At 45.4% G+C, this 27,827-nt stretch overlaps 1 protein-coding gene across 1 annotated transcript; it reads left to right on the top strand.

Moving 5' to 3' along the window:
* The first annotated feature begins 1,665 nt into the window (after positions 1–1,665).
* mtnr1ab (melatonin receptor 1A b) lies at positions 1,666–26,846 on the top strand. Its single transcript, XM_063189499.1, has 2 exons — positions 1,666–2,120; positions 25,915–26,846. The coding sequence occupies exons 1-2, from the start codon at positions 1,934–1,936 to the stop codon at positions 26,781–26,783; spliced, it is 1,056 nt and encodes a 351-aa protein (XP_063045569.1). The 5' UTR covers positions 1,666–1,933; the 3' UTR covers positions 26,784–26,846.
* The last annotated feature ends 981 nt before the right edge of the window (positions 26,847–27,827 follow it).

Below are 27,827 nucleotides of genomic sequence, written 5' to 3'. Positions count from 1 at the left end.
TTACAAATTAATCTTTTTTTCACAGGGCCCACACATTAAAAAATGAATTATAGGCCTAATAACTTCCATTTTCTCTTGCCTGGCAAGACAGACTATAATGTGAATAGTAGGCCATGAGCCTACCGTTTTTCTTAGCAATTGCGTAAAAAAAACTATTCAAAGCCCAACATCTGACAGTTACAATTGCTGAGCACTTGAGTTTTTGTTCTGTTGTAGAGTGTGTGGAGACTTTGAGGTGGTAAAGATGAAACACTGCTGTTTTCATTTATGCCATCAATTAATCATGAGAGCCTTAATGCTGGATGTGAAACGGCTCGGACAGCAGTGAAACACTCTATAAAGTGCATAAATAATTTCCCGACGTCGACCCTCAAAATTACCTCGGTAAACTTTGCGCTTATTTTAGGCCTAATGATTTATCTTACCTTAGGGGCCATTCTCGGGGAAAATCAATGGTATGCTTCATGGTGCCGCTACGATAGGCCTATAGCCTAATTTTTCGTAGTTGGGCAACGCACGCTGTCGTCGAGAGTGGGTGAGAGAGAGCGAGTGAGAGAGAGAGACTACCCGAGCAGAGTGCATTCCGGGAGGGGAGCGCAGTCGTTGTGTCAGCTTCAAGCCATGTCTCCCTTCCTCCAACATTGTCCCTAACCTTAACCCTAACCTTAACCCTAACCCTAAACGTAACCCTAAACTGAACTGTAAATCACTTGTTTGAAATGTTTGATTACCGTCGTTTCCAGTTAGCCTTCACTCACGCTTGATTGTTGACGTCTGTCCGCATTATTCTTCCCCCCAGAACCAAACTAGGCCTACCCCAATTGTCAGTTTCCCCTTTCGTCACCCAACCACGAGAAATGAGGCTATTCGTAAAGGCACCACAAGGCTTAAAGTTGTTTTTTTTCTGTTTTTCTCGTAAAGACTTCACGAATGGCCCGAATTACTGTTGTAGCCTACCTTAGGGGTAACCTAAAAGGTCGAATTAGTTTTTGGAGGACTTGTTCTAGGCCTAGGCCTATAGATGTTCAGCAGAGTCTGTAACTAGGTGCTGGGTGAAAACCAAATTGTTACTTTATTAGCCTACTTTATAACAAATGATTAAATTAATTTCTTTTTAACAATCAAACTGTATGGGCTGTATAAATCCTTCATTACATTGTGGAGGGTTTTCTTAGTCTCTAGGCTATGCCATGTGCGTTGTGGACACGTGCAGCAAGGTTTGAAAATTCTGACAGAGAAAATAGGCCTAGTGAATAAAGGACTACAGCTACTTTTATCACTACAATTTCCTCATAGCCAGTTGAAATAGTCATAAACTGATTAGTTGGGGGGGGGTCATTGAAATGCGTGAACATCTATTTATAGGCTACTGTACTTTCCATTTCAGTAACAATTTTGTTGAAGGTTCATATCAGTCAGCCAGGCTTTTATCTACCAAACTGTGAATGGAAAAAGATCAAATAAACTATTGCGTGAATGGCTCAAAATAATGAATGAAAACATGCATAAAACGATCGACTTCTCATGCGAGTGTAGACTACCATGAATGAACATGTGAGCATGTGAGCGCGTGTATGGTTGGAATCTTTCACGTTCCTCCACTGTGGGGCAGCGTTTCTATAGTCAACAATGATGTGCGCTCGTGGTATTTCATTGGAACTTAACTTGACGCCGGGATCACACACAACATTGTGATGGCAGATACAAAGGTATAAAATTGTTGCCACGCGTGTCTGTGGCAACAGACAGTCTAGTTCTGATCAGATGCGCGCTCAATACGGACTACAACCATGGGAGCTTCGGAGTTCGCTGCTTTTCTCACGCTTCTGCGACCTTTGCGCGCTGGTGACTCTGAAATGCCACTGAAGTCCAATGAAACCCACTTCGGTGATGTGTTGTTTTGCAGAATGAGAAAGTAAGGGGATACGATAAGATGAAAATAAATGGCAGCCGACTGATGAACACTTCTTCACTGACCCCGCACGAAGTGACACTCAGTCGCCCTGCATGGGTGCCTACAACTTTGGGAGGGTTCTTGATTTTCACGATTGTCGTTGACATACTGGGCAACCTCCTTGTGATTTTCTCCGTCTACAGAAACAAGAAGCTAAGGAACGCAGGTAGGTTATATCCTGTGTTCACCACTTGACATTAAATAATTACTTTGCTTGCAGCAGCTGGATTCTATAGTAATAGATAATCCAGTTGTAGAGAAAAGCCGGTGCCGAAAGTGATGCGTCTTGCACATCACCGAATTTGGAAACACAACAAGCAGGTGTGGGCGCGCACAAATCCAGATGTGACAGTTTTGGAGTGGGCAGCGGCGGCGTATTTATTATCAATTTAGTTGTTGTGACCTTGGAAAGAAGCAGAGTGTATAAGGGTTAGCCTCTGTAATGTGGGAACGGCAAACACGGAGAGAGAATCAGAGGGGGACATTCCTCCACATGTTGTTTGTGTCAGTTATCCTGGTGGTTGCGCAGGGATTATGGTCGCCTGAAAAAAAACCTCGAAAATTGTATAGCAAAAGCCTTAAAGCTCTCTAATCTAAAGCTGTTAAAAAACGTGTTCAGCGCGTTTCCTTGCGGAATGACTTAACATCACATAATAGATTTAGTTTTCGGAGAACCGACACCTACTCGGCTACTAAGTAGCCTACGAATGAAATAAGGCTACACGGACGACAACAAAGAAAATACAATTTCGCCGTTTTATATCGTAAACAAGAGTGGCGGGATATGACTTCACGATCCACGGGGTCAGCGTAAAAGCTCACATGTTTGCGCAGGTGGCCAAGTGTCTATAGAGCTATGACCATTTTTGTGTGCACGGGCATAGTATGAAGTGTGTGTGTCTGCTATCACAAGTTAATAATTTGACTTATTTTTTAAGAGAGGACTTTTTAGGTTATTGCTATTCAGCTCACACTATGTTTTGCCCCAAAAGCACGAATCATAATGTTTTGGTTTGTTTGTTTGTTTTTTAAATCTGTGGGTGTGTTTTTAATTGTGCGAAAGACCTGACATGTTGCCTACTTGTTCTTGTTTAAACAGTGTACATATTACCTGTCTGTCAAACAGCTCCCAGCTCGTTTTCTCTCGAGTAGGCGCAGTGTGGTGAAAGAGTGAAAACCACGGAGCAAACTACTATCAGAAGTGAACACACTGACAAAATAGGTTATTAAAATGGTCCCGTATGGATGTTGCAAAAACTTGCAAACAGGTGGGCTTTAGTCATCTCTTTGCAAGTACAAAGCAGACACCATACAAGGCAGTGTGGGAGCTACAATTCCCACACTTGAATGGGATGCAGGTAGTTGTTGGCGTTCTATCAAACGGATCTTGCTCCATCCAATCAGTTGGCGTTATGGAGATGAAACACACATCCCAGGTGTCACCATCCATATGCCACTTTTTGCTGCCAACTATGATGTGCCCTCTGACTGTCCAATCCATAGGGTCCACAAACAAGCCATTTCTCACCCAACTCCAAATACTGTAAATGGCCAGAAAAACCTCCAGTAGGCTATGCACAATCAACTGGCACAACACCCACAACTTTATGTGAAATGAATAATGCCACAATTGTGTATTGTGGTTTGCTATTTTATTCACCATAACAATCAAATAATTTCTTTTCAAAGCATATTCTACCTGACATGTGCAGAATGGGGGGAAATCAAGATCAAAATTTGACATCCAATGGAACAGATGATTGGATTGAGAAGAACCAGATCTTCCAGGGCTATGCAATCTAGTTTATTGAGGAGTTTAACTATTGCAATAAGGCATGACTTTCGTCCTTACCGCAACTGCTCGTGCCCGAGTTCTCATCTGATTACATGACTGACATGCCATGAGCGCATACTCAGGATGCCACCCCAAGGCTTTCCCTTGAAATCTGTAAGAACACCACTGCTTACATAACTACTAAATGATTAACCTACTTCTGCTGCAGAGACCCTGCTGTTACAGGTAGACCCAGCAATAAGCTGACTAGATACGCAGTCAGTAATTGTATTCCCTCATCTGCTCCCTAGCACAGCCTATTATCTATTCATGATGTGGTGCATTTAAAAATAACATATGCTCTGTTTTTCTGGAGGAGATGGATGGTAAAATGGACTGTTCCCCATGGTCGGTTCTTGTTCTTTAAAAACCAGACGGGCTGCATAATTCAAACTTGTTTTGTGTGTTTTTTTATGGGTGTGTTGTTGTTTGTCGTACTGATGGAGTACTTTCCCATATTGATTTCAAGGATATTGTTTTACTGCCAACCAGACAATGTTCTCGATTAGGCACACATTAAGTTACGTACGAGGTGTCCCCACAGGGCATCACAGAAGGCTTTGGTAGCATTGTGTACCATTTCACAGTCAACTGGCAGGAAACACTCGAAAGGGGGAGAATCTCCAACTGCCAGCCGCACCCAGGAGCACTAGCAACTTCCAGAACCTATAAAAGTTCCCAAAAGAGCCGCCATGTTAGCCACTGTGGACGAACCTTTAAAAGTTCTCTCTGGAACCTAAAGCTCTCTGCGATATCTATTTGTGACACATTTTTTCTTGAAATAACCTGGAGGCTTTCTGTAAGGTTCCTCAGAGGGAACCCAAAAAATAATTCAGTTGCTACTGTGGAAGAACACTGTAAGGTTTTAAGGAATCTTGGGGTTCTTCCCAGAATTTTAAGGATCTTCAGAGATTTCTTTAGGGATTCCCAGAGAACTTTTCGATCCAACTTATGTTCTCTGAGGAGTCTTCAAATTTTTACAGTAGCATGAGGTACACTTGGCATTGCACCTTTTGTGCAGCTAAAGGTCTTGGGTGGAACCAAAACCAAAGAAGTCCGTTCAAGCTGCTTAGTTGCGAGTAATGCTGCGTGTAGACCAAGAGCGACCTACGCGACCCAGGTAGCAGAGGTCGTTGAAGAAGTTTTGCCAAGAATTCACTTTATTCACTCTGGACGTGCACTGGCCTCGTTCGTGATGAAGCAGTGGTGTGTTTGCTAGGCAGCGCACATGCACACTTTGTCAGTTTGATGCATTCTGGTAAGAATTTTCTAAGCAAAATGCATAAAACTGGCAAAGTGCATATGCGCTCTGCCTAGCAAAAGCATCACTGCTTCATCACGAACATGGCCATTGACATGTCTGATTTAGCTAATCACATAACGGCTCGGAGATATGAACGTTCCAATTGGTTATCGCCAATCCGCGTCATAACTCATTACCATAATATTAGCTTGAGTTTAATCACTAAAATTCGCTCTGGTCGCTGAGTTTGCTTCGCTCCTCGCGAATTAGCTGTGGTCGCCCAGTTTGCTTGCCCTCCATAGAGAAATAATGATTTTTGCTCAGTTAGCGTAGGTCGCTCTTGGTGTATACAATGCATAACAGGCCAGCAAAACAATGTCCTCATCAGGCTGAGCCCTCTTGAACGACTCACTTCTCAGATAGAGTTTTTGCAGGGTGCAACACATTACATTTTCTGCCATTAAGGTTCCGTTGACAAGACTAGAAATGGGCCTCCATTTGTGATCGCTCTACACATCTCCAAGTAAATGAATCCCAGTGGCCTCAACACTGATGTGCCTCTTTTAGTGTATGCTCTCTGTAGTGTGAGGAGGTGAACTCTTTCGGGAGAAATTAATTAAGACAGCACTCATGGATTGAAGTTGCGACCACATACACACACACACCCTAATGAAATCATCACACAGAACTGGCGTACAGCTTTTATTAGGACACATTTCCCATTTACTTCAATAGCCACCCACTGAAATGTACATTTACAGCAGGAGTTGACTGCCAAATTCTTATGATAACATGTGAAATATATTATTCAATGCTATCTTTCTTTGAATATTCATTTAGGCTGTTTATTTGCAGTTGTCTTGCACATACCTTGGGACACAGTACACCCAGTTGTTATATATAATAACACATTTATTTCCATATCGCAATATAAAATAATTATAGCATCCCAAAATAAAAATAATAGATGTTACACTTACAGCAGAAGTTGACTCTGCAAAACGCTAATGGCCCATTTGGAATATTTGTATCGCTTTTTTGCAGTTGTTTGCACATAGTATGAGCTGTGGTAAAATAAACCCAGGGACTTTCAACTCCCACCCCCACCGGCATTCCCAGCACACCTCCCCCTCCCCCTCCCGTGGAGGGGTCACCATGTTCTTGGATTAGCGGGCCAAATTAACCCAGTAACTGTTTCCATGTAGTCTCCCACAATAAGGCCCTCACACTACCAGCTCTGTATATCCCGTGGCAGATACCATCAAGGACCCCCCTTACCCATGCGGAGCGAGTAATGTGTTGATGGGGCGTTAACCATGTGACACAAGACGAACGCCCACTCTACAGCCTCCTCCTTCTCCTCCTCCTCTTTTGGCTTCTTCTCCTTCTATTTCTTCTCCTCCTCCACCTCCTCTCACTTCCGTCCTCATTATTATGCATGTGTATGCAAGTAGTTCAACCGTCTTCATTCTTTATGAAGAACAGCAACCCCCCATTAGTATTGTCATATGTACTGACGACTAATTGCATTGTTGTTGTAGCATCAACCACCAGCAGACACCAGCACCGTCTGTGCACCATCCTTGTCTGGATTCACGCAATTCATGTGATTAGCCCTGATCTTGATTTTCGACTTGAACTTGAACCTGATCTTGATTGATTTCCAATGGAATAGAAGAACACAAACTCAGCCTTGGAAGATTCTGCACATCCTGTGACAAAATCTCTCTCCTCTCTCTCTCTCTCTCTCTCTCTCTCTCTCTCTCTCTCTCTCTCTCTCTCTCTCTCTCTCTCTATCTCTCTCTCTTTCTCTCTCTCTCTCTCTCTCTCTCTCTCTCTCTCTCTCTCTGTTTGCGTGCATGTACTATCTGTGTCTGTCTCTGTGTGATTGAGCCACGGTATGCTTTATACTCTCATGTAAAAAATGTAATCTCACCAAAGCCTGTTTTGTCAGACAGTGCATATTTCTTTCAATAATAAACTGGTGTGTTGTGCCATAAGTGAAGTGATGCCACATGAGGCCTGATGAGATGAGCCCAGGGAGAGTGAAGAGGAGAGAAGAGAAGAGGAGAGGAGAGGAGAGGAGAGGAGACGAGGAGAGGGGAGAGGAGAGGAAAGGGGAGAGAAGAGGAGAGGAGAGGAGAGGAAAATAGGGGAGAGAGGAGAGGGGTGAGGAGAGGAAAGTTGAAGGGAGAGGAGTGCCATAAGTGAAGTGATGCTACATTAGGCTGTAGGAGAGGAGATGGGAGGAGAGGAGAGGAGAGGAGAGAGGAGAGGAGAGGCACTTTTACAGGCTCAGGAGGTTGTGCAGCTTCTTACGTCTGGGGAGCACCCAAAAACGCCTCCACTGTGTATCGTTATAGGAGATCATATTTCACAGCCGAAGCATCCATTTCACTCCTCCACCTCCACCTCTGCCTCTTCCTCCTCCTCTCTTCTCTTCCTATTCTGCTTTTGCATCTTCTTTTTCATCATCATATTTGGCTCAGTTCTCCATTTTTTGAGATTTTACGTTTATCTTTCTGGTCTTGGTATTTCAAATTGTTATTTGTTTTCGTTCACGGTGCAGTTTATTCTTTCTTTGCTCTCTCTCTCTCTCTCTCTCTCTCTCTCTCTCTCTCTCTCTCTCTCTCTCTCTCTCTCTCCTCTCTCTCTCTCTCTCTCTCTCTCTCTCTCTGTCTGTCTGTCTGTCTGTCTGTCTGTCTGTCTGTCTGTCTCTCTCTCTCTCTCTCTCTCTCTCTCTCTCTCTCTCTCTCTCTCTCTGGCTGTCTACTGCTTTGTCTCTATCTACACTGTATCATCCTTTTTCCATCTCTGCCCACTACTGACTGTCTACCTCTCTATCTCTGCCCTGGTATTTTCACTCTGCTCTCTTCCCTTCAGTTGAGATGACGAGGCCCCGGGGCAGTCTTATTAATCAAAGCCCACTGTTCATTCAAGAGTAGTGAAGCATTAGCTCTACAGTATCTCTTGATAGCAATAGGCTCCATTCTCCTCCCCGCATTGACATTGCCATGGGAAAAAGCAGTCATTGAAACTGTTAGTCAGGGCCAGCTAAGCCTTTTCAACCGCAGTTCCCGTGTATTGAAACAGACTCGGGGGAAACCTCTGTCACCCTTGACTTGAGTTCACCAGTCCCAACAGTGTAAGAGCTGCATGGGATCACATTATACTTGCTTGTTTGATGATTTTGGGTTTTATTTATTTTGAGCTGGGAGTGATTTCTCACAGCAGTGTTGGAAAGTCATGGGATGTCATCATAGAAAAGTACAACCGATAGACGGTTGTGAGAAGCCAGAATTGAGAGAAACAGAGAACACAGAATTGCAAATCCATATCATTTTCAATCATGTGGCCTTTCACTTATAAAAGACTGTCACAAATGGTCGTTTAGCAGCACACATTATTTCCTCGTCTGATACAATATGCTTAAAGGGCAAAGACATTTCTTGGCAGGAGACATTGAAAGAAGTTTTCATTTTTTATGAAATGGGTTTTCCTGTTTAAACACTGAAGGCAAAGATAATATGTGAGGAGACGTGACAGAGCTGTCAGAAGAGCTGACATAAGCTTGTGCAGTAGTGAGCAGTGAGTCTAGTTTTTAGGGGATGATTTGTGGGCTAAAACAGGTGGCTGGATATCAAATGTCAAATCTCCCTTCCCTGATAAGTCTGCACAATAGGCTTCATTCTTTAGCTCCAAGACATTGCCGTATTATGAAAGCTGATGCACGCTCAGGGAGAAAAATATTTTTGTGCTGCCGCTGCTGCTACTTTGTTCGGTCATCAGGCTCACCCAGCTCACCTCATTTCGCAGAGGACAAAGAAGACATTCAAAAACACTATCCAAAAAAACAAGTTTTTCATATATAGTCCGCCAAAAACGAAATGAAATGAGTTTTCACAGCGATATTCCTGACTGATAATCAGGACAGATGGCTTGTTTGTTGCACGCACAGCACTGACCACATGCTTGTGTTCACTGTCACAGGGACACATTATCCTTATAGCCCGGCCATATTTTCGGCACGGTCTGGATACGAGCTGTAGTTTTAAAGCATGAGAGATGCTGGCACAGTATCCTCAGTGGAGCAGAGCCGGTGTGTGCGTGTTCCATGATAGAGACACTTGTGTGAACACAGGGCTCCCACACATGCTGTTCCAAGAGCAGTCAGCACAGCTCGCTTGGCCTTTGGAGACTCTCTCTGCTTTAAGGAGGCTGACAAGCTGCTGTACACTTGGCTAGTGACACACACACACACACACACACACACACACACACACACACACACACACACACACACACACACACACACACACACACACACACACACATTGCATTGGTGTGGAGGAGTGCATTTTTCTTCCAGATTTTTTTCTTTCTTTTTTTGATGTATTATTGTTTGTAGCTGGCACTAGAGAGAATTTGAGTATGGGATCTATAAATAGATGTTGGCTCTCTGACATTGTTCATGGCATTCGATCTGGCTTTCTATGTTATTGTGTTGTGTATTAAATACACAGACATCACATTGAGCTATGCAAAATGGACTAAATAACCATAAACACCAGGGTGAAGCACCTGAGTGAAAGAGTACCGTAATCATCCAGGGATTACAGGTATACGCTTGGAGCCAGAACATTTTGGGAAGAGAGTGTGCTCCTTGTAAATGCTGCTGTGTCTCAAAATGTTTGCGTGAGCAACAAACACAAAGTTCATGCAGATGCATCATGAGTCACATCCAGCCCCAAAGACTTTCCTGTGAAGAATCTGGGGAAAAAAATGGGGCCAGCCTATGGTTATTTAGTGTAGCTCACAGCCATTTCCGTGTTACTGTTTGTGCCAACAAACAAACAAACAGTGAGGCATGAATGACACCACCATAAGCTCTCTTTGGTGGAGGTAATCCACATCAGCCAAACTGTGCTGTGCGTGTGTGGGAGAAAAAAAATGTGGGGTGAAGTCTGCTGTGCAATAATGCCTACTCTGGGTTTTTGCCAAGTGTGATGAAATGCAGACAGTAGTAATGGAAGAGCAGTATATGCCAGAGTCATCATACATGAAATATGGTCTACCCTCCTTTCTGGTAATGAGATAGTCAGTGCACTTAAGCGCACTCTCCACACAGCACACTTAATCCTTGAGAAGCGCGTTGGGCAAAAAAAACCCACACACACTGGCATGTACACAAACACACGCACTTCAGACAGATTTTAAATACAGCCAAATATCCATCCTAAATCAAAATATGGGTTTATGTGTGGCCCCCTCAGATGCCTCTGTATCCAGGACTGATGTGCTATACTTCAGCGTACATGCTACTATATGGAACAGTGGACTAATGGAAAAATAGCTGTGATCCAATCTCTCTGGTTGCCTAGCTCAGTAGGAAAATGAACTGTTGCTTTTTTTTCTCCCCTGAGCTGTTTGTGTTGCCTTTTATGAATCAGACAAGGAGAAGTGGCGCCCAGCACTGTAACAGATGCCCCCAATATGGCAACACCTAATATATCACAGACTGTGATTGTGGTTGTGCAGCTTGCAGAATAAGAGCCGCACAGCACTGTGTAGTACAGTGTTGCGTAGATACCACACACATTCTTTAATTTGACATGTCAGCGCACCTGAGTCGCAGTTCAACACCCTTCCCTCTGTTGTTTCTTGTGGCGTGGAACGTACATGGTGTGTGGCGGTGCAAGACGGGCACAACTAAGGATCTCCTCTCGGTGGTCCCCTGCCAATTTTCCACCTGATGGATGTAAACGTAGACTGACTGACCGACCTACCAAGGCTTCCGGCCCCTGAACAATGTATTCATCATCCGCTAGATTAATTGAAACATCATTTTCGATTTCCACTTCCTGGCCGAATAAACAAGTTTTGACATCTGAAGTCCGAGCGGATGGCGTTTTTTCTCTGCCGGGAGCTGGAAGGGGGGTTTGAATCCCATTATGGTTGCTGCGTGCACACTCCTCCAAATCTCATTTATCCGCCCAAGTCAGTGATTCTCCTCTTCCTCTTTTGCCACACTGCCTGTGAGCAGAGCGCGTTGTGAAGTAATTAGATCCAGGTTTTTCAACCCTTATAGCTTAGTAGAGAACAACCAACCATTCTCCACCTCCACCTCCACGCACACACACAAAACACGCGCGCGCAAAGGCCTACACCACTTTCTCTTTCTCTATGTCTCTGAGAGAGAGAGAGAGAGAGAGAGAAAGGGAGAGAGGGAGAGAGAGAGAGAGAGAGAGAGAGAGAGAGAGAGAGAGAGAGAGAAGCTCTCTAATAAGCCCAGCCAAAATTGACTTTCTGCTCTGCGCATTTGTGTGGGCTGCCATTAATTGTTTCTTTAAGTAAATCATTTCCTGTTGTGTTTGCACTTACTTCCAATTGTTTCCGACTTTCGACCCCTCTATTTCATTTTCTTGCCATCTACTCCAGCTTGTATTATCTTACACCAGTTGATTTTGGCCCCATTGGAGTACCTGTAGAAAATAGACTTGTTCTGTGTGGCACTGGCAGTGTTTGAAAAGCTACTTTTATACAGGAACGAAGTTAAATATACACATTTCAAAATGAATAGTTTGTTCATAGTTCATAGTTGTCCGTATAGTTAATAGTTCATTCATAGTTCAAAAAATGAATAGTTCTTTTTTGCAAGAGGTTGTTGCCAGCTATATTGTTCGATATCATTGGCAAAGCCTATATAATACCCCAAACAGCATTATTTTTTATGAGAACAGTGAGAATATACGTGTTGAATGTCATCTTATAATATTGGGGTTTTCAGCTAAAAACTAAGGAAATGTGGCACACTACTACACAAAGACGCATGCAGTTTGTTCTCAGGCACTACGTAGAATGAACTTGTTCATAGTTTGTTCATCAGGCAATATGGTGTGTGTTCAGTTCACGTTCGCCCAAATCATAAAAGTTCATGAACTAGTTCATGGACTTAGTTCAGGTACAACACAGGGCACAAGTGTGTCACAAATGACTTCAGGAACTAAAGGGTCTAGAAGATTGTTAAGATAAGGGCTTGAAGTATCTCTCAACAGTGGTGTGGCAGACGGTGAAGTAGGCACTCAGAGCTGAGATGAGCTGATCCGCGACAGTGTACCGTACAGCAAAGACGTGTACAGCACAGGGGTGTCCCTGAGGTCGACTCCGGTTCCCAGGAAGGTCTGGTCTTCTGTCAATGTGGGCTGCTTTGTCTAGATGAGCTACCAATAGGCTGTCAACGTAGCCCAAGCGCAAATCCTAGCAGTTACCCTAACCCCTAGGGGCCGCCACTGCTGTGTGTTGTAATGGCTTGGTAGCTCAGCTGGATGAATAGCTCATATTGACAAGACACCAACAGTATCCATCCATCCATACATCCATACATCCATCCACTTTCAGGGCTGTGTAAAAAGCCCCTTTCGTTCAGTCAGCCAACCCCTTACCCCCACCCCACCCCCTTTGGCTTCCACACTGAGAAAAGTATGCACTCACTCTTCTCTTGCGTCTTGCTCTCAAAAGACCCCGTGAGTTTAGCCCTGCATGTCTCTTTCAGTGTGTGAACTGGAGAAGAATAATCCGGACCAAAGGTTTGCCCCACAGCTTATATACCATTAGTGGCATTAGCTTGCTCACTGGAGAGAGGCGACAGGCTGCCCTAGCCTCCTTTTCTCTTTCATTTCTCTCTCTATCTGTCTCTCTCTCTCTGTCTCACCCTCTTTCTTTATTTTTCTCCTCGCACTGAGTCAGTACTTTAACCCACTCACACACTTGCTTTGACTCTGAACTCTCCACTACCTCTTGCTGTCCCAGAATGATAGCCCGCGCCATCCCACCCCACCACACCCACCCACCTCAGTCGTAATGGCTGACAGTGTGAATAATTTGTGTTGCATAGCAACGATTTCTTTTTACGTGCCCGGCCACGCCACAGCCACGTGCACTGGCTTCGTTAATTTGGGCAGTAAGTGTGTGGTATTTACAGAATGTGGTTCCATTAGTGTGATCCTCTGTAGCCCTTTTTGGCTGACTCCAAGCTGGGTTGAGGGTCACTTGTTTGTCATATATTTTTTTATTTCTCTACAGTGTCCTCATTCACACTCTTTCACACTCTTTCATGTTCTGGGTATTTAATGTTGCTCGGACAGCTACAGCTTCACTAATCCATTCTCAACGGTCAAACTACTTCCAGCTTACTTCATAACCTCCATAACCTCAGTACCAAGTGAAAAATGCAGTCTTAATTCAACACTTAAAGAGTCATAACTTGTTCTACAGTGTATTTAAAGTGCAATATTTTGTCCCAGACTGCCCTTAAAGTGTTTATTGATATGGAATGTTTATGGTGTACCAGCCCAAACCCCTTGCCCTCACAATCGGCTCCCCAGTGGCACAGTCCTCCACCCAATCCAACCCAAGCCCATTTACCCCAAACATACCCAAACTGATATCTCAATGGAATTCAACAATATGTGTGTGCAGCTGAGTTGGGACAAAAAATCTACACGCCTAGGACATGTTTTTCACATGCCATGCATAGTTTTGATGTCAGAGCGAAACTGAAGGCATATGGACTGCGGATGCTCATGTTGCATGACATAGTCATCTCTCAGTCCGTCACACTGCAATGCTTTTCTATGACGGTTGATGTTTGGATCAAAGGGAAGAATGATCAAATTCATTTAGCCTAATTGGTTTATGTATTTGATCATTTCAGCTACAGGCAGAAAGATTGAATGCATTCCTTTTGACCCACCTGTTACAGTTAGATGTGCTGTGGAAATATGTAAAAGGGCAAAAAACATGACTGTTGCTTATACCTAGAAAAAAAACACCAAAAATAATTGGTAGCAAATTAAAAAATAAAGATAACACTGAATCATATGCAGACTAGTCTCTTTTTTTAGTAGACCTTGAGCTGCCATTGTTAGATTGCCACTGCAGATGTCTACAGTAGTGTCACATATTATCCACAAACAGTACTTAAGCTACCCAAGAATCATGCTAAATGTGTCACATTTTTGCCTTGGTAATATGAAGACATATCTGTGTGGCTTTTATTAGGATCTTAAATCTCTTCATAAAGTTCTTGAGATCTCATTTTTCTTGTCCGAGTCTACAGCATTAAAACGGATTACCGTGGTAAAATACTGACAAGATTACCCACATCTTGTTGTGCTTAGACATCATCTAAATTGAAAGTAATGCTGGAACTGTCATCAAACATTTGTGTCTGTATTAAGGGACTGTAAATGTTTCCAAAACGTGGTTTGATCTTGGTTTTAAGCCTTGAAAAACATTTTTTGGAGAACTCCATGCCATCTTCAAAATCTAAGCTTTTTGATGCTGAAACATCACACAAAGATTTTTAGTCTGAATGTTGAGACTCTAAATAAAACATGTTTTAAGGTTTAGCACCAAAAGAATCTCTTTAATGTTTCTTTCCCTGTGATGGCCATTGCTTCATCCTGTGCTCTGGGCCTGAAGCATCTCATGCTCCTGCTCAAGGAAGATGTGGAAGCAGGGAGAATACAGCAAACCCAGTAAACTTTTTTGCAGAACAAAACAAAAAAACACTTTTATACTTTTTTAGTTTTAAGACATTGAAGAGACATTAAGACATTGAGGAGACATGTCATGTTTTCACAGCGTGTTTAAATAAAAAAAAGAAAACACATTGTTATTTGTCGGGAGGTATCACGTGACTCATTGATCAGAACTATTTCTGAGAAAGTTTTTCACAGACTCAGAGGTAAGTCTAGGACCTCAGAATACATTTCAAGGAGGAAAACATACTACAGCCTCAAGTCCTACATCACAACATTTGTGCCTGTTGCTATTCAGTGAGTCTATAGAGTAAACATCACAGTATGGCAACGGCGTAACAAGCCAACTGTGCCTACACTTCAGTTTTAGAATTGGGCAACTATTTTTCCTCATTTGGGGTCATTTTTCACATTTTTGACAATGAAACAGTCAGCCTTTTAATCTATAGACATATTCTGTTCTTTGTTGTTTGAAACACACATGGTATGAGGTGTGTATGATGGCCTTTAGAAATTACCCTGATGAACTTCCTTGACTAGAGCCCTTTACTCCTCTTGGTTACATAGGCCATTGACGAGCAACCTCCATTTCACTCTGTTGTTTGATTTCTGTTCAAGCTCTCCCCAGTTTAGCCCACTGTCAGACAATTCTGCTTCTATTCTTCTTCAGCTGTTCCTTGTTTCCTTTTCCCTTGGAGACTCCATTTGCAGGCTTGACGGATGATGTCTGTGGCAGGTTTCCTGAGGGTGTGACCAATTCCAACTCCATCGTCTCTGTATTTGTATATTTATGGGATCTTGGTTTGTTCTTTTCCAGAGGTGCTCACTTTGTCTGTACACCAGATGTTTAGTATCCTTCTGAGGCTAGCCTGATTATCACCAACGTTCAAATCTCTTCGAGACTTGGTCTGACCAAGAGCATAACAGTTAACATTTCCCAAACGACATGGTTGACCAGCATCCCTTGGTTTGTGTATGGTTATTTGCTTCCCGACAAAGTGAAAGGAGTTTCCGTATTTTCGGGAACTCAGAAAGTACTTGCATTGCTCTTGACCTGACTAGTTGCAATGCCAAAGGTGTTGCGCCACAGGAGGCCTAGCTATCTGAGGCAGGAATTGGTGAATGCTTGCAGCCTGTGTGTTGTGTGTGTTGTTGTCCTCCAAGTTTCTGACCCATACAGCATCACCTGTTTTACTTTTGAGTAGAAGATGCATATGTTAGTGGCCGTGGAGATGTTTGTTGAGCTCCAGATGTTTCTGAGCATGAGTTGTTAATTCTGCTTATATCCGCAATTGTCCATCCAGTGGTGTCCAGAACACTGTCTAGGTAGGTAAAGGATGCTAGGGCCGTGTTGTGCAAGGGCTCTAGGGTTGTTGGTCTTGGAATGGATCTTGGTCACATGTGTTTTTGTTGTATTGACATTAAGGTCAGGTTTTGTTGAAGTTTGTGTAAGTCTGTTTTATTTTGCATTTGTGTGTGTGAGAGAATAGAACTATATTGTCTGCAAAAAACAGATCCTCCAATTACTCCCATGTCCACTGGATTCTGTATCTCTTCTGCTGTTTCTCTTATGACCCAATCGATGGCAAGGAGGAAGAGGAATGGCGACATCCTTGCTTGACACCCCTGTTGACTTCCAAGATCAAGGAGCAGCTGACCTGCATGCATGACTCCTCAGGAGGTGCCGTCATATGATTTCTTGAGTATGTTTATGATCTTGATTGAGATTCCATAGTGGTCCATTAGCTGCCATAGTGTTGTCGGGTCCAGGCTGTCAAATGTTTTCTCAAGGTCGATAAAGTGCATGTATAGATGTGTTCCATTTAATGGAATGTTCAATGATTATGTGAAGTTACTTGATGGATACACACGAGGTGCCTTCCTCAGCTACCTTAGCAGGTAGCTGTAGCCTTAAGCCAGGAGCAGATGTCGTCAGGTGGTGTCCAACCATCACGGGGTGTTTCGGCCCTGAACCACAACACCCTAGGTTGGTGGGCCGACAGTGAGTGGCCAGCTCACTGCCCACCTGCCCCTGGCTTCCAGCTTTCCTCCTCTCTCTTACTCCAAATCCAGCATGAGGCACGTTCCGCCTCCTCCCCCATCCGACGAGCTGCCTGCTTCTTACTGTGCTCATCCATGCCTATGGCAGACAGGAAACTCCACGCAGACCTTGCTGGAAAGCCCCTGCACCCTATCTCCACGGGGAAGACCCATGCCTGCCAGCCTCTGTCTCGGCAGTCTTGGGCCAGCTGTTGGTATTTTGCAGCCTTCCTTTCATGGGCCTCCTCGCACCCCTCCTCCCATGGTACTGTCAATTCAACCAGGATTATCTTCTGGTCCTTGGATGACCACAGCACTATGTCCCGGGCGGAGGAAGTTTGCACCACCTCAGGGAACTGCAGCCTCCTCCCCACATCCACCCTCATCTCCCAGGAGCTTGCGGCCTGGAGCATGCTGGTTCTTTTCCTTTTGGTGGTCTGTGAAGGTCCAGCTCCCTCCTTGACGAAGGTGATGGCTCTCCGTGCGGTTGTGTTGGCTGGTCTCTTTTTGACCCTCTCCCCGCTCTATGGTGTCGGCCAATGAGAGGAGCACTTTGTTGTGGCACCATCTATACCGCACTTGGGTGTTTGGTATACCGCACCTGGGTGTAAGGATGTTTTGCACCCAGACAGTATGGGCCAAGGTCCCCCTCTTGCCGCACAGCTTACAAAGCGGATCCTCTCTTAGACCCCATGTGTGCAGATGTACTGGGGAGGGGAGGGTGTCATAAACAGACCGTAAGAGGAAGGAGATGCGATAAGGCTCCAGTCGCCACAGCTCCCTCCATGTGGACTTTGCGCCTGGGCAAGTCCCATTTGTCCAGGCCCCCTGGGAACCTTGCTGCACTGCTCTTGTTACTCGCTTCTCCTCCTCTCTGCTCCTCACTTCCGCTTGCACCATGCCTCTCCTGGTTCTTGTGCTTGCACCTCCCCAGGTTTGGAATTGTGCAAAGCTGAGGTTTTGTCGGTGGATGCACTGATTGCCCACTATATCCCGCAACTTCAAGGAGCTGACTGCCTGATCCACCGCTACGTTGGCAGCCCACTTGCGTCCAGACCTGGTTGTCATGCCAGCTTGACTGATGAGGTCATCGTTGGAGTCCCTCAGACTTAGGACAACTCTGCATTTCGCCACCTTGTACTCCTCAACTACTGACGACAGGGGGAGTTGCAGTTGACCCGACCTGATGTAAAGGCCCACTGATGAGAAGCTTGGGGGAATGCCCAGCCACCTCCGCAGGTGCTTGTTGGTCCTCCTCTCAATGAGCTCAATGGTGGTCATGGGAAACTCGTAGACTGTGAGTAGCCAAAGGAGCCTGGGCAAGAGGCCATGTTGGTACAGCCAGGTCTTAAACTTGCCCGGGAGTAAAGATTTGTCAATCTTCTTCAGCCACTCTTCAGTCTGCTTCACCGCCTCAGCTACGTTGGCACCATCCGTTAGTGACGCATTAAACCACTTTTCCCAGGCATTTTTACCGGGGTTACCCTCGATTGGTGGGATGACCTCACCCTGGACCTGGAGGCTAAACTTGCCCGGTGACTCTACCCTTCTTGATGACCATGCTCCTGGACTTCCTGGCCTTGAACAGCATCCCTGCCCAGGAGGCAACGCTGCCCAATGTATCCAGCACCCATCTTGCTTGGACGTGCGTCACAGTGGTCACTGTGATGTCGTCCATAAAACGCACGCAGTACTGGCTGCACAACACCGGATTCCAATTTAGGGCCCCGGGTTATGCCTTCCGCAGCGGTTAGCAGTATGTTCATGCCCATAATGAACAAGATGGGGAGATGGTGCACCCTGTTGGAATCCCCTTTTGGAGGTCCAGCCAGTTGGTGGTAAAGAGAGTGCCGATGTAAATCTGAGTCGAAAAACCCTGCAAGGTAGTTGGTAATTAAGCCTCGGATTTCCCCAGGGATGTAATAATGGTCAAGTCCTTCCTGGATGAGATCATGTGGGAATTGACCCATACGCATTGGCTAGGTCTAGCCAGACGACTGTTAGGTCGCTTTTCTTTCGCTTCGCCTCTGGATCAGTTGGGTAATCATCGAGGTGTGTTCCAGACAGCCCGAAAAGCCTGGGATTCCACCTTTTTGGATGGAAGGGTTGATATAGTGGTTCTGCATCATGTAGGTGGTGATTCTTCGTGCCAGAACAGAGAAAAAGATCTTACACTCTACGTTCAGAAGAGAGATCGTCCTGAACTGGGAGATTGTGGATGAACCCCTCCTCTTTCGGCACAAAGCATCCCTCAGCCAACTTCCAGCTTGGTGGAATTGTCCCCTTGGCCCAGATCTTCCTCATGGTTTTCCATAGCCTCTGAGAAGCTTGGGGCATTTCTTGTATACCTTGTATGGTATACCACTTGGGCCAGGGGCAGCTGATGATTTGGCCTTGTGGACGACGTCCCGAACTTCTTGCCAGGTGGGTTCCTTCCCATTCAGCTCGGTTGTTGGTTTCTCAGGCTTAGAGATATTGCGGTTGACCCCCAGACCCTGACTCCTGTTAGGGTCGCTGTGAGCTTCAGCAAGGAACTCTTCGACCTCCATTTTCGAGCTGGAGAGTGAGCCAGATTTTTGTTGGCCTAGAAGAGCCTTTGTGAAGCTGTATGGGTCCTTTACAAACTGAGATCTTCTCTTTTCTCTCTTCCGACGCTGCTTCCTGATGTTCTCTGCTCTTCTGACCCTGCACAGTTGTTCCCGGATCTTACTTGTAAGGTCTTTGATACCTTCCTTCTCAGTCGGTGAGCTCGTCTTGAACCGCTTGTTGAGGGCCTTTATCTCGCTCCTTAGGCGACGGATCTCTCTCTCCCTCCTGTTTGGCTGCTGCTGTAGTTGGCGCTGGCCTTTCTGCACCATAGTGCCAAACCGCTCCTTGGCGAGGTTATACACTATGGTTGTCAGTGCATCAATCTTCCTATGAGCTGAGCCTGATGTAGTTGCTTCCAGGATGCCATCGAGGTCGTCGTCCAGCTGCATCCAAGCATTGCTGTCTGTCATCTTTGGCCATTTAATCCTCTCTCTCCTTGCTAATTGGATGGTTGGAGGGGGTTCACATGAGTTGGTCCCTGGTGCTGGGCAGTTCAGTTGCGGAGAGATCCTTCAGCACTGTGGGGTGCTTCCTTGCTGGAGTTCTCCAACGTCTGACCAGACTCTGGGTCTGTGCGCTGCTCCTGAGCTGCTGATGTTCTGCACTTGGACCTACTCTGGTGTTGCTTTAGTCCTCTGGTGCTTTTGCAGATCTTACCGCAATGGCACCTAACAGTGTATTCCACTCCAGTCAGTGTAGATTGCTTGAGCTTTCTCGTAGTCATGTTCCTTGTCCTGGCCGATACCGGTGTGTCCGTCCCGTTGAGTCTCTCTTCCGCCCCCCCTCTCGGGAGACTCTGGGGGTGTTGCTCATTTGGTTCATTCGTAGCTTGGGGTGGTGCCCTCTTACGAGTGCTGCACACAGGGTTGCTAGCCCTGCGTGCCCGTGCCAGTCTTTCCTGGAGGTCAGCTGTCTCTCCAGCGTCACCGACCTTTCTCGGTTGTCATCTAGTCTAATTCCTGGACGTCACTGGTTACCCAGAGTTGACTTGATGGATACACACGAGGTGCCTTCCTCAGCTACCTTAGCAGGTAGCTGTAGCCTTAAGACAGGAGCAGATGTCGTCAGGTGGTGTCCAACCATCACGGGTGTTTTCGGCCCTGAACCACAACACCCTAGGTTGGTGGGCCGACAGTGAGTGGCCAGCTCACTGCCCACCTGCCCCTGGCTTCCAGCTTTCCTCCTCTCTCTTACTCCAAATCCAGCATGAGGCACGTTCCGCCTCCCTCCCCCATCCGACGAGCTGCCTGCTTCTTACTGTGCTCATCCATGCCTATGGCAGACAGGAAACTCCACGCAGACACCTTGCTGGAAAGCCCCTGCACCCTATCTCCACAGGGAAGACCCATGCCTGTCAGCCTCTGTCTCGGGCCAGCAGTATTTTGCAGCCTTCCTTTCATGGGCTTCGCATCCCTTCTCGCATCCCTCGCATCCCTTCTCCCATGGTACTGTCAATTCAACCAGGATTAACTTCTGGTCCTTGGATGACCACAGCACTATGTCAGGGCGGAGAGAAGTTTGCACCACCTCATGAAACTGCAGCCTCCTCCCCACATCCACCCTCATCTCCCAGGAGCTTGCGGCCTGGAGCATGCTGGTTCTTTTCCTTTTGGTGGTCTGTGAAGGTCCAGCTCCCTCCTTGACGAAGGTGATGGCTCTCCGTGCGGTTGTGTTGGCTGGTCTCTTTTTGACCCTCTCCCGCTCTATGGTGTCGGCCAGTGAGAGGAGCACTTTGTCGTGGCGCCATCTATACCGCCCCTGGGTTAAGGATGTTTTGCACCCAGACAGTATATGGGCCAAGGTCCCCCTCTTGCCGCACAGCTTACAAAGCGGATCCTCTCTTAGACCCCATGTGTGCAGATGTACTGGGGAGGGGAGGGTGTCATAAACAGACCGTAAGAGGAAGGAGATGCGATAAGGCTCCAGTCGCCACAGCTCCCTCCATGTGACTTTGCGCCTGGGCAAGTCCCATTTTGTCCAGGCCCCCTGGGAACCTTGCTGCACTGCTCTTGTTACTCGCTTCTCCGCTCTCTGGCTCCTCACTTCCGCTTGCACCATGCCTCTCCTGGTTCTTGTGCTTGCACCTCCCCAGGTTTGGAATTGTGCAGAGCCAAGGCCTTGTCGGTGGATGCACTGGTTGCCCACTATATCCCGCAACTTCAAGGAGCTGACTGCCTGATCCACCGCTACGTTGGCAGCCCACTTGCGTCCAGACCTGGTTGTCATGCCAGCTTGACTGATGAGGTCATCGTTGGAGTCCCTCAGACTTAGGACAACGGTCTATGCATGACTGATCTTTCTTAAAACCTGCTTGCTGGTCCCGCTGCGTCCTGTCTAATATGACCTCCCGAAGACGGTTTATACTATTAAAAATCTTACTAGGCGCTGACAGTAGGGTGATCTCTTGGTAGTTGTTGCACTTCCTCATGTCACCTTTCTTCAGAAGTTGCATTTTGTGGCCCTCTGTTCATTCTCCGGGTTTTTTTTCATCCTCCCAAATGCTCCCAGAGAGGCTGTATAGCATCTAGATGTAGATGTGTTCATATCCGATTTGAGGGCTTCTGCTGTAATATTGTCAGGGCCAGCAGCCTTGCCTGGTTTTAATTGTTTGATTGCAGTTTTTATTTAAGTTTTTGTTGGTCTGTCACACTTGATCTTCAGCTTTGTCTGAGCTCTAGGAATGTGTGGCTTCTCAGGAGGTCTGTTCAGAATCTCTTTGAAGTGTTCTACCCATCTATTGAGCTGTTTTTCTGGGGTTTAAAGGAGTTGTCCATATTTTTCAATTTTTCCATTTATTGATTTGACGATTTTCTTGTGATGTTGTACAGTTCTTTCATGTTTCTTTGGGATGCCTCCTTGGCTAGTTTCTCTTGGCCTTCCTGATGTTATTTCTTCCATCTTTGAGACAATGTCTGTATTCAAGGCTGCTTCTTTTTTTAGATCTTGTTTTTGCTATATTTACTTTTTCCTTCAAAAGTATCACGGACCTTTATTTTCCTCACATACCGGTGTAACCACTGCGTGAGAACCATGCAATGCTTCGTATGCACACATCTTGTCTTTCAGTTGGTTCGCAGTGGCTGTGTAGAAACAAAGTTGGCGTCTAGAAACACTAGAACTAGGCTATACTCGTGTCTTCTCTGTACACAAATTAAAGACGGGCCGATGGTAGTTTCTCTCGCAACAGCATTAGTATCCACAGATGATTTGCCAATTTAAAAGGGGTTGTAGCCTGCCAGCGGTCTCGTGGAAGTCCGAATGTGATCACAATTAATGTTAACAGAACTTGGACAATAAATAAGTGACTGCCCTTCTGACTTCATTAACGTTCAAAGTGTTTATAGGTGCACTGTGTAATATTTTTAGTAGTTCATTTCCAGCATTCACGCTGTCCATTTACAAATGTTGCCTTTTAACAAATACGTACTGACCACCACCATTAAATTCTAAGTATTCATTATGATTGGGAAAACTGCATTTTACATACATGAAAAGGGGGTCTTCTCCATGGTCAGCCATTTTGAATTTCCAGAAATAGGCGTTTTTAGCTGCAAAACTTATCGTCCTTTGGTCATACTAGTAAATATTGGTTTATTATTTATTAATATTCACGAAACGATCAAATTTGGCAATATGCAGTTTCAATGAGCACAATATTTCCAATACCTTCTCTGGCCACAATCTCACAGGGTGCACCTTTAAATGCGAAATGTTAACTGACGTGATGAACATCTGGAAACCAACATGTGGAACTGACAGACAAGGCACGTTTCGGTGGCAAGTAGAACCTTAACCTTTCTTTTGATTCCATCAAGGAACCGAATTTCAGTGCCCAGTCATGACCTTGCCACTGCTGACTTTGACCTCACCCGACTGTGTCCATCGAGTTTCTGATAGGCCCAAGACTGTGAGATTTCCTTGGCAATGGTAGCAGCCTTGCCAGCCTGCTACATGGTTCTGATGACAACTAAAGAGTGTGTTATCAAAGACACATCAATTACACATCCAATTAGGGTCATTTTTCTACAGTACTCAGGGTTATGCCATTCACAAATGAGTTTTTTTCATCTCAGCTGGTGACATAGCATTCATGTTAAAAAGATTTCTGGAGTGTTATTACGGTTTTAAAAAAAATGGTCTTCATCTTCTTCAAAACACACAGGCCAAGTGTTCCTTTTGTGATCTTTGCTGGCTTGTCTTTTTTTTTTTTTTTGAACTTCATGGCTGAATCCAACCATCTTGGAAGACTTTTGCGGCCAGGGCAATGGGTAAAGTTGACCTCATTTAGTACCCAGGCCAAGTCACAAAATTTAAACTGAGGAAAAGCATCCACCAATCAAGGCAAAGAGAGCACTGAGGTGCAATCAAAAAGACAGGACCATAAAATCCCTCTTGGTTTCCATGGCAGTGTGATGCTCTAAACTATGCCTTCAAGTGTTTCCCCCCTCGTTTTTGGCTTTTCACAGACTTGCAAGTGATGAGACTTCAAGGACCAATATTCTGCAAATGAGAACTTTTTCTCCCTAATTCTGTCATTGCTTGTCACTGCACTGGAAAATGCAGCTCTAATGACCATGCCGCCCGTTAGCATGGTGGAGGAACACTTGCGCAACCACAAATGAGGAGCAATTGGTGAACTTGTGAGCAATTTTTTCACCCCCCAAAAGATTGCACATCGGCCTGTCAGTTGGCGGGTGGCGAGTGGGCAGTAAGGAGTGTCAGGGGACAGCTAGGCCAGGTCACGGGGTCACCACAACATTAGCCAGCCAGACAAACAAAAACAACAACCACGTCAACAGCAGTGTTCTGCGGAATGCAGACAGAGAGAGAGAGAGGGAGACAGTGTCTGTGTGTGTGTGTGTGTGTGAGAGAGAGGGAACTGAGCGTGAGAGTGAAAGAGAAAGAGAGAGAGAATGAAATGCTGAATATTTGCAGCAAGTTCTCGCTATCCTGTTTGCTTTTTATTTTTAAATGAGCGAGCAACTCATGAAGGGGAAGGTCTTTTGCTGAGCGAGATGCGAGGATGAAGGAGCAGCCACAGAGCGATGGCAATGTAGCCTACCATAATGAACACTCCCGCACCATAGCGGCCTGCACTGCACTGCACTGTGCCGCATGGTTCTCCCCGAGTGAGCCTCATGGCCGTGGGCTGCAGCCAGGGAGGCCACAGCCAGTTGGGCTTAACAGTAATGAGAGAAGACAGATGGGTAGAGAAAGTTCTAGGTCACCAGTGTGCAGGTCATACAACATGCTTCATGTTTCCCAGAAAGCATCCGTGTGGTGAGATGTGTTTTTGGGGACCACTGATTGGACCTCATTCCCTGAAAGTTCCCTGTGTGTTTTTTTAAAAGAAATAAATAAGTGAATGGCAAAAAGCCTCAGTTCTACACATGCAAGTGAAGACAGACTGTTAGGTGCCAATAATATTAATGTGCCAATTAAACTGCCGTCTTAAGCAGAGCATCCATACTGTCCTCAAAATCTGCCATCTGTCTCCTCCGCTTACCCCGCACCCCCACCCCTTCCTCAGCCTGACCCCCTCCCCACCTACCCTATATACAGTATGTCCCTGTGAATACAGCCATAAAGTTAAGAGGAAAGTTCCTCTGGAACTTTCTCCGCATGGCAAAACATCATGTGTTGAAGATAGCAGGTGCAGCGCAAATCCCCTGTACTAAGGGGAGCAGATGGCAGCCCTAAGACATATGCAGAGGTGCTAAATGTCACGCGGAAAGAAAACAAACGGCATCATCTTTTGAGCACGCGACTCCCTGCCCTGCCACAGGTGTTTCAGCATTTCAACGAGCGTGTCAGCGGGGTTTCCGCAAGCTTGAAATTGCAAGCCATTGTCATGGCATTGGCTTGTGCGGCATATTACAGCACAAGATAAACACTGATTGAAGATATAATTTTATATTCTCTGTTTACCCAGCGCTTCACAGAGGGGGGGGGTGTTTGGTGTTTATTCAGGGCAAAGCACTGAGCGTGTTTGTGTTGTTGATCTGATGAAATGCTAACTATGCGTTTTGATGGCATGACATTAACTCGACGAGATGGACGTGGGGCAAGTTTTTTGTGTCTATTGTGTCTATTCTGGTTTGACTTTGCGCGTGAGTCCAATGGATGTTTGTGATGGATGTACGCTGGGTTGACATGACAATGATGGCCGATGCCTATGGCAGAACATTCCAGGTTGAGGTTCAGGATCTGGCACATGATTTCATCCAAAGTGACTTGAAAACATCCAATTTAATCTATTCTAGTATAACACGAGTGATGTCGGTATGGCTTGGTGTTCTGTGCATCTCAAATACAAATTTCACATCCTATTCATGTCAATATGTGGGCAGTGCATTCATTTGGGATAACGTGGAGCTATTGTTGAGTGCAACATTGTTTAGATGTTGAAAGCTGAAACTGTTCTCACATCTACGTAGCTTGTCCTGACCTTTTCATTATGTTTTATGGTATACGAGGAATTAACACTTGTATATAAAAATGACAACTGGTTATATACGTAAAGTAAATATTAAACATTATAATATAATATAATATAATATAATATAATATAATATAATATAATATAATATAATATAATATAATATAATATAATATAACAGCTGCACAAGTACTACTGTACTGTATATTTCATGTTGTTACATAATGCTTTTCCTCATCTAACTCTTCACCCTCTGGTGTTTTGTTTCTTCAGGGAACATCTTTGTGGTGAGCCTGGCGGTGGCAGACCTGGTGGTGGCTGTGTATCCATACCCCCTGGTGCTGGTCTCCATCTTCCACAATGGCTGGAACCTGGGCTTCTACCACTGCCAAATCAGTGGCTTCCTCATGGGCCTGAGTGTGATTGGCTCCATATTCAACATCACTGGCATCGCCATCAACCGCTACTGCTATATCTGCCACAGCCTCAAGTACGACAAGCTGTACAGCGACAAGAACTCGCTCTGCTATGTGCTGCTCATCTGGCTGCTGACCGTGGTGGCCATCGTGCCCAACTTCTACGTGGGCTCCTTGCAGTATGACCCGCGCGTCTACTCGTGCACGTTTGCCCAGTCGGCCAGCTCGGCCTACACCATCGCCGTGGTGTTTTTCCACTTCCTCCTGCCCATCATGATCGTCTCGTACTGCTACCTGCGCATCTGGATCCTGGTCATCCAGGTGAGGCGGCGCGTCAAGCCCGAGTTCCGGCCCAAGCTGACGCCGCACGACGTCAGGAACTTTGTCACCATGTTCGTGGTGTTTGTGCTCTTCGCCGTGTGCTGGGCGCCGCTGAACTTCATCGGGCTGGCCGTGGCGCTCAACCCAGCACGCGTGGCACCGCTCATCCCTGAGTGGTTCTTTGTCTCCAGCTACTTCATGGCCTACTTCAACAGCTGCCTTAACGCCATTGTCTACGGACTGCTCAACCAAAACTTCCGGCGCGAGTACAAGAAGATCGTCGTGTCGCTGTGCACGGCCAAGATGTTCTTCCCGGACAGCTCCAATGACGCGGTGGAACGATGTAAGAGCAAACCGTCGCCGCTGATGACGAACAACAACCAAGTCAAAGTAGACTCTGTCTGAATGAGCACTTTCCCTCTATCATGCGGCATTTCACTGTGAGAATGAAGACATACCAAAAACCAACCCATCTCATATGATTGACATATTTATACACAAAAAGAAAATATGGGATAAATACAAATGTTACAAGTGTGTGTGTGTGTGTGTGTGTGTGTGTGTGTGTGTGTGTGTGTGTGTGTGTGTGTGTGTGTGTGTGTGTGTGTGTGTGTGTGTGTGTGTGTGTGTGTGTGCGCGCGCATGTGTGTGTGTGTGTGTGTGTGTGTGTGTGTGTGTGTGTGTGTGTGTGTGTGTGTGTGTGTGTGTGTGTGTGTGTGTGTGTGTGTGTGTGTGTGTGTGTGTCCATGAGAAAGAGTATGTGTGTTTGCCTTTTTTGAAAAAAAAAATGTGCTTCTTAAAAATGTCTGTTGAAGTCAAGAGTCAAGTACAGTATTTTCCATGTGTCTCAATGTTTACAGTAATTAACGACAACCTAGGGAAAAAACAGACATTATTTATTTTTGAGAGATTGAGTATAATCAGCCATTGATCCTGATGTGAGACAGTGTTTCATGGATTCATGAACACATGTTCCTGCAGATGACAAATGCGACAACAATTACATGACATAACTCGTGAAACTGCTGAAGTGTGTAATTACGTACTGTGGAACTTTGACAACAATCTTTCATCATGACTAAGTCCACAGATGTCAGCAAACTTTCAGCCCCATGTGTCAGACTATGAAACATGCTGTTTTTATTCAGTCTTTGACTACTATGTATTTCAAAATAAACTGCTCAAAATAATAAAGTAACACCAAAAACACACACAATAGGCCCTAGAACTACAAGTCAATCACACTTTTGTGAACTCAATCTGTGAAAACACACAGTCCTATGTGATCAATAATGGATTTTCAACTGGAATGTTTCATTAATTCATACTTAGTGTATTTCTGTGTTCCCTTAAGTGTAGTGTTCCCTTTATTTTTTGAGCAGTATACGTTTTGCAATGCACTGTAATTACAATGTATTTCACACTATGGGGCTGAATATACATGTATGC

Source organism: Engraulis encrasicolus, chromosome 23, assembly GCF_034702125.1.
Source record: "Engraulis encrasicolus isolate BLACKSEA-1 chromosome 23, IST_EnEncr_1.0, whole genome shotgun sequence".
Taxonomy (NCBI): domain Eukaryota; kingdom Metazoa; phylum Chordata; class Actinopteri; order Clupeiformes; family Engraulidae; genus Engraulis; species Engraulis encrasicolus.
Note: the sequence above shows the minus strand (reverse complement) of the source record. Positions and strands in the feature narration are given on the sequence as shown.